Source organism: Impatiens glandulifera, chromosome 7, assembly GCF_907164915.1.
Source record: "Impatiens glandulifera chromosome 7, dImpGla2.1, whole genome shotgun sequence".
Classification (NCBI taxonomy): domain Eukaryota; kingdom Viridiplantae; phylum Streptophyta; class Magnoliopsida; order Ericales; family Balsaminaceae; genus Impatiens; species Impatiens glandulifera.
The window spans coordinates 18,318,862-18,331,723 of NC_061868.1; the positions used below are offsets into that span (position 1 = coordinate 18,318,862).

General features: G+C 28.6%; 1 protein-coding gene across 1 annotated transcript; it reads right to left on the minus strand.

Annotated features, from left to right (window-relative positions):
* Nucleotides 1-8,820: 8,820 nt before the first annotated feature.
* Nucleotides 8,821-11,271, minus strand: LOC124910467 (equilibrative nucleotide transporter 3-like). Its single transcript, XM_047451108.1, has 10 exons — nt 11,235-11,271; nt 11,029-11,115; nt 10,832-10,936; nt 10,440-10,595; nt 10,210-10,353; nt 10,025-10,130; nt 9,749-9,927; nt 9,509-9,669; nt 9,176-9,434; nt 8,821-9,098 (listed from the first exon to the last, which is right to left on the minus strand). The coding sequence occupies exons 2-10, from the start codon at nt 11,068-11,070 to the stop codon at nt 8,991-8,993; spliced, it is 1,260 nt and encodes a 419-aa protein (XP_047307064.1). The 5' UTR covers nt 11,071-11,115; nt 11,235-11,271; the 3' UTR covers nt 8,821-8,990.
* Nucleotides 11,272-12,862: the final 1,591 nt, after the last annotated feature.

Here is a 12,862-nt window from a genome sequence, read left to right on the forward strand (position 1 = left end):
GCTCTAGGAGACATAAGTATGGGAGGGGATTTTAAGGAATCCTTTATTCGATCAAATGATTGTTGACAACTTTAATTCCACACAAATTTATGGTCTTTCTACAACACCTTAAACAACGGATCACATGTCACAGTAAACTTCTTGATGAATCGACTAATGATTGGATATTCGCAAAACATCCTCGGACTTCTCTTTCATTTCAAAGGATCGACATAGCCGTGATTGCTTCAATCTTAGAGGGTTTGATTTCAAATCCCCTCTATGTGATTAAGAAGCCTATCATTTTACCATTTGTGACTCTAAACGTGCATTTTTTTGGGTTGAGTCGTAACTAATATTTCTTGATTCGTTGCAGGAGTTTCTTGAGGTTTTGGATATGTCCTTCTCGATTCTTCGAATTGGCGATCATGTCGTAGAAATATATACTTCCACTTCCTTATAGATCATGTCATGAAAGATCATAGTGGCTACCCTTCGATAGGTGGCTCCCGCATTTTTAAGACCGAAAGACATGACACGATTGTGGGGTTTTTCTTATCTTGCGGAGCCATCAAGATTGATTAAGGTTTATTGATTAATTCTAACCTAAATAGGAAGCATGAAAAGGATCTTAGGATCAATTTCCAATCCTAAAATTCAACAACCAGATAATATACAAACTTTTGAATATTGAAATATAAAAATTTCATATTCAAACTAGAAGTATGAATTAAAGGGTGATTGGAAGCATAACAAAGATTAGAGACAACTCCTAAGACGTTAGGTAAGATTTAGGGATGCTCAAATCCAAGATTTAAGATCTTATGTAGAAATTTCAAAAAATCTGAAAGCTTGAGCTTTAATGGTGGATTTCTGGTTTCTCTAATTTGAAGTTTGTGAGTTGATCTCTTGGCTTTGAGTGATCGAATAAGCCAAAAGTCATTACTGGAGTTTTGACTATTCTTGGTTTCACTTGTCAGGATATGGCATAATTATGCCTAAGTTATAGGGGAAATACCTTTCGGTCTTAAAAATGTGGTAGGGTGATTATTCCACTTTTCGAATTAACCAAAAAGGTTGAGAAACGACCGAGTTCCATCTTTGAAAAATAAGATGACGATTGTTCTTATCCTTTCGGCAATCGCGAGGAAGAATATAATCGGGGTTCAAAACGATGTCCTTTTAAGTATAAACGCGAATGCAAAGTGTTTCGTCCATGTTTCGTCAACGTTCTGTCGCGATCTAACTATTTCACTATGATTCAGCTAACGGTGCATTAACTGATCAGGTGCGGCACGGGCGCGTGTTCCCTCTTTTACAGCGGGCTACGAGGATGGCTTGTGAGTGCTGGACATCCAACACTCATCCGATGGTCCTGGTTCTGGCTACAAACGTTTTTTACAATTTCGGCCACATAGAATCATAATTTTATTTTTTTATTTAAAACTTTAAGGGTTTGTTTGAAATTGATTTTTCTTTCATCCTTTTTTCTTTAATTTTGATCATTTCAAATACACAAAATATTAAAATAAATATGAAAAATATTTTGCATATTTATTTTATTTTTTTTTTATATTTTGGGTTAAATAAATAATTTTTTAGGATGAAATGAGTACCACATTTCATCCTAAATTATTTATTTTTAATCCTCTAATTTTTCTAAAATAATTTTAAGATAAAATGAGTACAACTTTTATCCCAAATAATTTTTTTTTTGTTTGGCCATTTTTCTTAATTAATTAAATTTAATTATCTCAATAATTAATGTAATTAATTATTTTAATTAGGTTTTGGTCTTGGGTTAATTATTTTGATTTTATTTATTCAAAAATAAATCAAAATAATTATTTTAGTTTTATAAATTTAGTATGTAAATTGTTAGTGCTTACAATTATGGTTAACATGTTTATATTTATTAATATTTACCAATTATTTATTTTATGAGAACGATAAGGGATATATATATTAAAATATAAATAATTAAATTTATAAGAATAATAATTTATATATATATATATATATATTAATAATTAAATTAAGGATGTATTTAATAATGAGTTATAATTGTTTAAATGTAAATAATAAAACAAATAAAAAATATATATGAATTGACTTTTAAAATTAAACTATTTTAGGTTGAAAATTAATGAACAAAATAAGTTAATTTGAAAAGTTGAATATCACAAGGTCGTATTGAGATATCACTTGGTGAGGGTGATACAAGTTTCTAGATTTCAAAGATTTCATACAATATCTTATTCTTTGGATGAAACGTTATTTATGGTAAAATTTTTACAGATAATATTTGCATGAAAAAATGTTGTTTTATGGCTAATCGTATGTGTCAAGAAAATGTAGAATCAACAATTCACTTATTTTTGCATTGTCGATGGGTAGTTAGTATTTAATGTATTTTGTGGAGTATATTAATTTTTGCATTGTTAGTATTTAATGTATTCATTAGGTAATATCCGAGTCTTTGGGTAGTTGTTGGAAAGTTTGGATTGATGCGGTACTATACCAATTGTTTTTTGGTGGACTATCTAGTTGAAGATAAATTATTGAACTTTCAATAATCGTAGTTGTAAGCACTAAAAATCTACACATCGATTTATTTGAAATAATTATTTTTATGTATTTTTGAATAAATAAAATCAAAATAATTAACACCATGGTAAATACCTAATCAAAACAATTAATTAAATTAATTATTGTGATAATTAACGCCTAATTAATTAAAGAAAATGGAAAAATAAAAATATAGTTATTTAGGATAAATGTTGTACCTATTTTATCTCCCAAAATTATTTATTTAACCCTAAAATATGTGAAAATAAATTGGTGTAATCCCCAAAAAAACCCTTTAATATTGTTTTTAAATTACCATTTAAATTTTAAGAAACCTTTATGTTTAAATTAAATAAACATAATTAATTTAAAAGATAATTTATTTTGAAACAGAGTCGCCCATTGATTTTTGAAAATCAACAAAAGTTGGCATACGTATACAAACGTATTGACTAGAGTTTTATTTTAGTTCGTAGTTCGCATTAAGAGAACACCATCTGAAATAGAATTGATCAGAGTTATTCTAAAAGTCTATAATTTTCTTCAATTTTATCTTAACTAGTGACCATATGTTTTTACACAATTTTAACTGATATTTTTGTTAAAACATAATATATTTTCAGTTAAAAATGACAAAGGATTGTTTTTTTTATTTAACAAAAAAAACATAATAGAGGGTTGCCATGTTCTTAAATAACTCTATCTTTTTGTCATTTTAAATTTGATTTTTATTTGAAACATAAAAAGCCTCTATCATCTGAATTTATATATATAAATTCAAGTTATAATTCAATAAAATATTTTTTCATGAAATTAAAGATCATCATTAGTTTTGATTTTAAAATATTAAGTCATTTATGAACAAATCTAGAAGTATATCAAAGAACACATGGTAGTGCAACCTAAGAAAATGTATTCTTCAAAATAGAACATTTTCTCAACTAATTGAGTATAAGAGATGAGCAAAACAAAAGAAAATTGAAACTAGATGAAAGACAATTTTAGCATAAAAAAACCTCTTTACAAATCGAGAGTAAAAAACAAAGGACCAAAACAGACCACTTAACAATCCACTATCATCAGCAAGGTTATAATTAAGGGTTCACTCTAGATATAACCAAACTAAAGTTTAATCAATTTCATCAAGATCACACAACAATCTTGACAAATAACAATAAAGAGCATAAATAGTAAGATCAAACAACCATACCAGTTCTTCAATTCTGATTTCTCTTAGACTGAATTAAAAGCCTCAAAAATAGATTTTTATCGTTCAAAATGTAACCCCATAAATAACTAGAAAACTGTCAATGTTTGAAGTCGGTCAAACAGTGCAAACTCCACGAAACAGAAATCTTCTCTAGATAAAACCTCAAACCCTTAAATCTAAATTTTCTCTATTCTCTCTTGTTGTTCTCAAAACCCAATTAACATAAATAAAACATAATGTCCCTTCACATTATATACTCTAGACCTAAATAAAGTTCACACTAAGTTGTGTCTCTCCAACTAAGAGGACAAAACTCAATAAACTCCCTTGATTGACTAGTTGAGGGCAATGTCAACCCGGTAACTGAGCAAAAAAACTCAAACTTGTTTTGTGACAACATATTTGTCATCATATCTAGTCCATTATCATCTGTTTGAATCTTTTCGAGTTCTAATATCTTCTCATATAAAACATCAAAAATCTAGTGATAACGAATTTTAATGTGTTTTGAATTTGAGTTAAATGAAGAATTCTTGGCAAGATAGATTGCACTTTGATTATCACAAAATATGACGTTCCTTTCATGATTCGACTCAAGTTCCATTGTAAATTTTTCAACCACAATAACTCTTTTGTTGCCTCCACAGCAGCTATAAGCTCGACTTCGATAGTAGAAAAATAACACACTTTTCCAATTTAGATTGTCAATCCATAACTCCCGGCAAAAGTCGCCATATATCTTGAGATAGATTTTCGATTATCCAAGTTTCGGCCATATCTGAATTAGTATATCCAATTAACATAGGCTTCTCACATCCCAAATTTAGTTGAAGATTCGTCGTTCCCTGTAGATATCTAATAATCCACTTCACGGATCCTTAGTGATGTCTTCCCAGATTTGATAAATATTTACTCACACCAACAATGTGCGTTATATTAGGTCTAATATAAATCATAGCGTACATAAGGCTACCAACTGCTGAAGAATATGGAATGTTCTTCAAAAGTAAATTTCTCATCATCAGTATAAGGACAACTAGTGTGACTAAGCTTAAAGTGAAAAGCTAAAGGAATACTCACCACATTAACTTTCTCCATATTGAAGCGTCAATAAACTTTCTCAATGTACATATCTTCTGACAAATGCAACTTTATGTTATCCCGAATATGGATAATTCAAATCCCAAGAATTTGACGTGCTGGTCCCAAATCTTTCATGGAAAACGACTTACTCAAAGTCTCTTTTAGCTCACTGATTTTAGAAATGTTAATTCCAACAATCAACATATTATTTACATAGAGTAGAAGAATAATAAAATCATCATCAGAGAATTTTCACACAAAAACGCAATGAACGGTCTTGTTCAACTTCTAATACTATTGTCATGGAACTTGTTTCAAACCGTAAAGACTATTCACTAATTTGAAAACATAGTCTTCTTTCAGCTTGTCTTGAAAACTTTCTAGTTGCTCCATGTATATCTCTTCTTATAAATTTCCATGAAGAAATATTGTTTTCACATCCATTTTTTAACATCTAAATTAAGACTAACGATTAAACCAATAACCACACGAATAGATTGTATTTTCACCATAGGAACAAAGATCTCACCAAAGTCAATACATTTTCTTTGTTAAAAATCTTTTACAACCAACCAAGTCTTATAACGAGGTGGTGAAGTATGCTCACATCTTGCTTCAACCGATAAAGCCATCAATTTTTCAAAGTCTTTTTGCCCTAGGCAGCTTTGTTAGCTCAAAAGTGTTATTCACACGAAAGATTGTATCTCATCCTTCATGGCATCCATCTATTCCATTTTATTTTCACTTTCCAATGCTTCTTAAAAACTCTCAAGTTCTTCAGCATTAATGAAAAATACATACTCATTTGTTGAGTATCTAACTGAAGGATGTCTTTGTAGAATAGACCGTCTTGGTTCATTAGAATGTATGGACTCCTCAACATTATTATTTCCTTGTTCACTTTTATTTCCAGCATTAGATTCACTGTTAGAGTCAACATCAACAAAATAATTAGTATTTAAAGGATTACCATAATGTAAACACATACCTTGATTTTCAGTTTGATCGTTGTTGGTGCTTATCAAGTTAGGAGCAACTAGAATTGAATTCATTTCAACAATCTACTCGTTTACTTGAGTGGGAACAACCTCGTCTACCTTGTCGATATCTTAAATGGTATAATTCTCCATGAATAAAACATCCCGACTATAAATAAACTTCTTATTAACTAGATCAAAAAATTGATATACAAACTCATCTAGTCCGTAGTTGATAAACACACTTTTTGGTCTTATCTTCCAACTTTGACCTCTCATCTTTGGGAACATAGAAATAAGTCATACACTCAAATACTTTAAGATGATCATAAGAGATATTTTTACCACTCCAAACATGGTTCGGTACATCAAAGTTCGAAAGAACACATGGTGTGAGATTTAACATATGTACTATTGTACTAAATATTTTACCCAAAAACTTTTCTTGCGAATGCACACATCTCACTCTTTCCACTAGTGTCTTATTCATTCTTTCAGCCAACCCATTTAATTGTGGTGTTTTTGGAGGTGATTTTTGGTGACGAATATGCTATTGTCGATAATACTCATCAAAAGTTCCAATGTACTCTCTCCCTTTATCTATTTGAATACATTTCACCTTTTGTCCAATTTCTCTCTCACTGAGGCTTGAAACACATTGAATGTTTCTAACACTTGATCTTTCGTCTTCAATGTATAAATCTAAACCTTTCGAGAATAGTCATCAATGAAGGTTATAAAGTAGTACACACCACCAAGTGATCTTGACTTCATTGGCCCACATACATCAGAATGTTCCAAGTCTAATAATTCTGACTTTCTTTTTTATTTAGATGATCTAAATGCACTCGTCTTTATTTTCCAACCAAACAATTTAGACATCTCTTTTAGTGCAAAAAAAAGATCTCGAAATTGCAAAAAAAAATAGTCTCAAAATTGAACATGATGTCGATGATATTCATGTAACCAAAAGAAATATTATTATGTATACATATAAGATTAATTGATTCTAAATTAAAATTGAAGACCTTGGAATTGCAAAATTCATTATTGATCTCAAATTGAACATAATACCAATGATACTAATGTAATCAAAAGAAATATTATAATGGATATTTGTAAGATCTATTGATTCTAAATCAAAATCAAAATCAAAGGCCTTGGAATTATAAGATTCTTTTATTGATCTCAAAATTACAAATGATATTGATGATATTTATCGATAATGCTGGTCTAATGAGTAGTAAATCTGCTAAAACACCCTTCATTATTGATCTCAAATTGAACATAATACCAATGATACTAATGTAATCAAAAGAAGATCTATTGATTCTAAATCTAAATCAAAGGCCTTGGAATTATAAAATTCTTTTATTGATCTCAAAATTACAAATGATACCGATGATATTTATCAATAATGTTGGTCTAATGAGTAGTAGTAAATCTGCTAAAACACCCATGGTTATGGGTATCAAACTACATAAAATAAAATAAAATTTGCAGAAATCTAATTATGAACCAATTGTTGAGATATCAAAGTGCATAAATTCTTTTTGCAAAAATCTAATTATGAACCCATGTACGGGTATCAAACTGCATATAAAATTTGAAAAAAAATCAAATCATGAATTCATTAAGGAGAATTTAACTGCATAGAAAAATTACAAAAATATTATGATGAACTCGTTGAAAGGTATCAAACTGGAAAAAAAAAATGCAAAAATCTAATCATTAATTCATTAAAAGGTATCAAACTACATGAAAAAGTACATAAATCTATTAATAGACCGAGTAAATCAATGAGACTTATTGCAATATGATTATATCTAAATTGGAGTGAGCATAATATTGCATATGGTGTACAACAATAATGTCAATTCACAAATGAATCATCTCTAACTTATTGGAAAGTTGCACTCCATATGGTTAGGTATTTAAAATATATAGTGTCTAAAGTCTAGACTTTTTATTTTTTGAGCAGATGAGATGAGAGCTTTTTCTCCGAGATATCCATCTTGAAGATATCCATCTGATATCCATCTTGAGTAGGAGTATTGAGATAAGTATTTATTATATTTATATAGCATGAGAACCACTCTATAACTAATCAGTCCCAAGATTTATCGATTATTTATGAGATAGAAATTGTTGTCGAACAAAGAGTTATTCGAAACCTTAATTCAATTCGAACAAAATAATAACACGAATCTTTAATGATCAACGACATATGTTAGAAAAGAAAATGTGATCGGACTGAATATGAAGACATGCTTCATCGATGGTTATTGCAAGATTTTTGAGGTTGGAATTAACATAGTCGACAAAAATAATAAGGTTCACTTTTATAGTATTGAAACTTCACTGGAAGAGTAGATGTATATCTATTTGTAGATTCCAAATTTAACGCATCAATTAAAGTTCTACTTAGGGATTATAATGGGCCAGATCAAAACGAGGAATGCACTTACCATCACTGTTCCGCTCTATTTTGAGAATTTTATTTTACTATCATCCCGCCCCATTCGGTTTTAAAAAAATCTTGCGGGCACCGTTTATATTATATTTTTTAAAAATAAAATAAAAATTAATAATAAACTATTTCAAATGACATTTTTATGTAATATATTAAAATTTTATATTTTTATAAATAAATAAACTTCAAATTCGTATAGAATGTGAAAAATAAATAAATATATGTGATATTATATATTTAATTATGTTTATATTTGTTTGAAATTGAATTAGAGTAAAATCAAGACGGTACCATCCTTAGTTGTTTATCATTTATTCATTTAGAAGCATCAAGCACAATAGAAAAAAAAAATCAATATTAAAGCAACTATCACAACAATATTCACAAGTAAAAGCCTTGTAAGGGGTTTATTTCAAAACATGACAAACAAAATAGATGAAAAATGATCCTCACATTATCCAATTAAATTTATGAGAACAATTCATTTATCAAAATAAAAAACAAATAGAGTTGATTACCCACTTTCATTTATATTAGAATCAAATAACACAATAATAACTAACATTAGGAACACCATTGTTGTCTCATCCGAATTAAGCATTACATACTAGAAAAATTATTGACGGATTCTCACTCGGTCCAGATACATAAACATAAACGTATTCAAATATGACCTATGTAGGTGAGCTTAAACTTGCACTCACCTACCTTTGCCAACGAGCCACAACCAGTCAAGTGTTACTCCTGCAAATACACCTCCAAGAAGAAACATCACAAGCATATTACCTAAAGCATTTTGCTCGGGACCCTGAAAAAATATTTAAAAATTAGAAACCCGAGTATTATTCAAGCTGCAAAAACATTAAAAACATTATGTAAATTAACCTTGTAGCCTTTTGGAGAAGTTGTGAATACACAAACAGTTAGGTAACCATTACTCAACCCCAAAAAGGAGGTGAGCAATATCATCCAACCCTGATCACCATATTTGGCTGTGAAGTAGAATGCTGGTGCGAGCAAGAACCGGGAAAGGGTCGCTATCACAAGACCTTTCCGTGATTCCAGTCTAACCCAATTCATAAGTGGCAAGAATCTTCCAATAAGATCACATATATTGTACATAGCTATCAAAACCAGGACATACCTAAAAGAAAATAACATATATTATAAATTCACACCAAGAAACAAAAAAATCATTTTAAAATAAAATTTGCTAACCATTCTCCTAAACTGTGTGAACCAGTATCCTCAGACACGAATCCAGGGAAAATCGAAAAACTAAGCAAATATACCAAGAATATATCTATTGCATAATCTATGTTTTCCAGAAACAATTCTTTTTTGCTCAATCGTTGACATAGTTGGGGATGCTCTTCTCCCTGAATGAATTTAACCATAACAAAAATGAGTTTCTCATCATCATCATCATCACTATGCAGGAAGGGAAATGAAACTTACTTCTTTCGCAAAATCAGATATTTTAATCCCACCAGCAGCAAGATCAGCTGTAACGGTTTTAGATCCTTCAGAGGCTGCTTTGGATCTGTAATACCGTATAATTGGCAAGTTTGGGTAGACAAATGTATACATAAGTGCACAAAATAACAGAAAACACGTGCTGACGGCGAAGAACAAAACTGCAACAGAAAATGACAAGCACAATCAATTGCTAACTCAATTTCATGTATTTTGTTCTTGAAACAAAAACAAGTAATTGAGATTCAAGTGAATTACTAGCTCCTTTGCGAAGTCCATCATCGGAATTGTCAAATACAGCCTTTGTAAATAACCTTAAGCAAGATGTTATAGCACCAGATGCAGCCAGACCAGCAATGAAAGACTGTACAATTCAAGAACTACCTTTAACTAAACGTGACTACAATACAAAGTATGTGAGAAAACAAAAAAAAAATACAAACTTGATTTATATCAGGATGCATGAAGGAAAGATCTCCAATCATTCCTCCCTGAATAAGAGCATCTGCAACACCAATTGCACAACTTGTGATACATATTCCAATAAAAGTACCAATACCTCCCTTCCCAGACGTTGCTAGATCCGACTAGAAAAACAAAAACGAGACAAATTGTCACAAGTATTACTAAACTAGATAATTATTAAGAAATGAACTATAATATTGGTACTTACAACTAAAACCGAAAGGGTAGATAAAAAGGCAAGTGAATATCCGAATATGATTCTTAGTCTTGTGTTGAGGTTTGCCTCATTATATGTTAACACTGTAATAGTACAGAGTGCAAAGGGCTGATATACAAGTGTAAGAACTCTTGAAGGATGGTATTGCTGCACGAAAACAAAAACCCAACACAATTTACTTGAAACTTTCTGAAAAAGTGTAGACAAAACAATCTGTCCAGAATGGTGTGGATGGATTACAATTTACAGGCATATTCAGTCAAGATAACGACGAATCCTTTAATCGACACGGACTTAAACAGTTATAAGGACAGCTCAAAATCACAGGACACATAAGTTAAAGTCATGAATATCCCCCAGCATGAAGCATTTTAAAGAATTACCGGAAACAAGACTGCATAGTAATCTTCAATAGTAAGCATGCTATTCCAAGCGAATAGACATCCAATTCCAAGAAGCCAACACACCATCATTGCTACATATTTACCCTGTCATTCAATAAAGCAATCAAAATCATTCTTAACCGAGGAATATGGTTTTCTTAATCCTCTTTCCATATCTGAAAGAATGAACAATAGACCTTGGGTTTATCTAAAGCCTCATTTGCATAATTCAAAGACATGTTTGCTTCCTCTGTCAGAAAACCACAAGCGAAACCACTATATCACTGCATGCAAGCGACACAATCAATCATGAAATTATCGATATAGTACTGATCGTGCTCCAGTCAAATAACTAAAGAAAAAATAAAGATAATAGACCTTTAAATCGCTAGGAAGAACAGACCTGATAATTAGAGTGAAAGCAGCAAAAATGAAGGCTGTTGATACCGGAGAAACTGAGTAGAGCTTAAAGAGCATATTTATATATAGTAGCGGTATTTGAAGATTCTGTAAAACCTCCTTCTTCATTATCTCGTGAAAGCTTATCAAAAGGAAGAAGAAAAGTGCTTTACGTGCTAGAGATTTTTCCTTTGGTTTCCTTTTCAATAAATTACATTTTAAAACAAAAGTGAACCCAAAAAGGGGTAAGTTTTACCGACAGCAAATCAAACAATCTAGCATATTTGTACATTAAAAAATTTAAAATTTATTTGGTAAATATAAATACATCTAAATTTTAAAATTTATCAAAAATTAAATTTTTTTCATTCACTTCTTACCTTTTATCTAAATCAATCAAGTTTTATATTAAATACAAACAAAATTAGTTTCCATTATTTTATTAATTTTTAAAAATGTGTGTAACTCACAAAATATATGATAAAATATTAGTTTGTAAAAAAACTTTTTTTTAAATTCTTTAATTCAGAATTAAAGGATAAAATTTAAAGATAAATATTAATTATTTAAAATATTTTTTAAAAGAATTTATCTTTATTGATAAGGCTTGTTTGAATTGATCAGATTATTATTATAATTTTGATTATTTAAAGCTATTAGTTGATATTGATGTTGAGAAGATATAATTTTTTTTTTGTTAATAACATTTAAATATATTAATATATAATAAAATTAATATTTTAATATTTGTTTAGTAAAATTTAAAAAAATTAAAAATAAATTTTAAGTTAGGGCAATTAATTTGTGCGACCCTCTAATTACTTTAATTACTTCGATAGCTCACTTTTAACTCTTCAATTAATTTTTAAAACAAACCGTCCTTCAACTTTTAAAAAGATCACCAATGAACATTATGTCAACTTTTTAGTTCAAATAACAGCTTAAGCTTAAATTTTTTTTTTTTATATATTATCTTTAATCTTATTTTTTATATTTATATATATAATTATTAATCATTATTTTTTATATTTATATAATTATTAAATCTCATATATATATATTATTTATATATATATATATTTATAAAATAAAATTTAAAAATAATTTATATATATTATCTTTAATCATTAATTATATATATATATATATATAATGTAAATTTATGAGTTAAAAGTAATAATAATCTTCCAACTACTACTTAATTACTGTTAAATTATTTTTTTAAATAAATATTATATATAAATTAATAATTAAAGATTATATATATATATATATTATATAAATTATTTTTAACTTTATTTTATATGAATATAGATAAAAATAAATAATATATATATATTATCTATATATATAATATAAAAGATTTAATAATTATACAAATATAAAAATTAATAATATATATAATATTATATATAGGCGATTTAATAATTAAAATATAAAAAAAATAAGATTAAAGATAATATATAAAAATAATAATATTTTAAGTTAAGCGGTTATATTTAACTAAAAAGTTGACGGAAGAGACATTAATGACATTTCTAAAAGTTGAAAGGGTAATTTGTTTTAAAAATTAATTTAAGAGCTAAAAGTGGGTGATCAGACTAATTAAATTTACCCTAAGTTATTTGAATG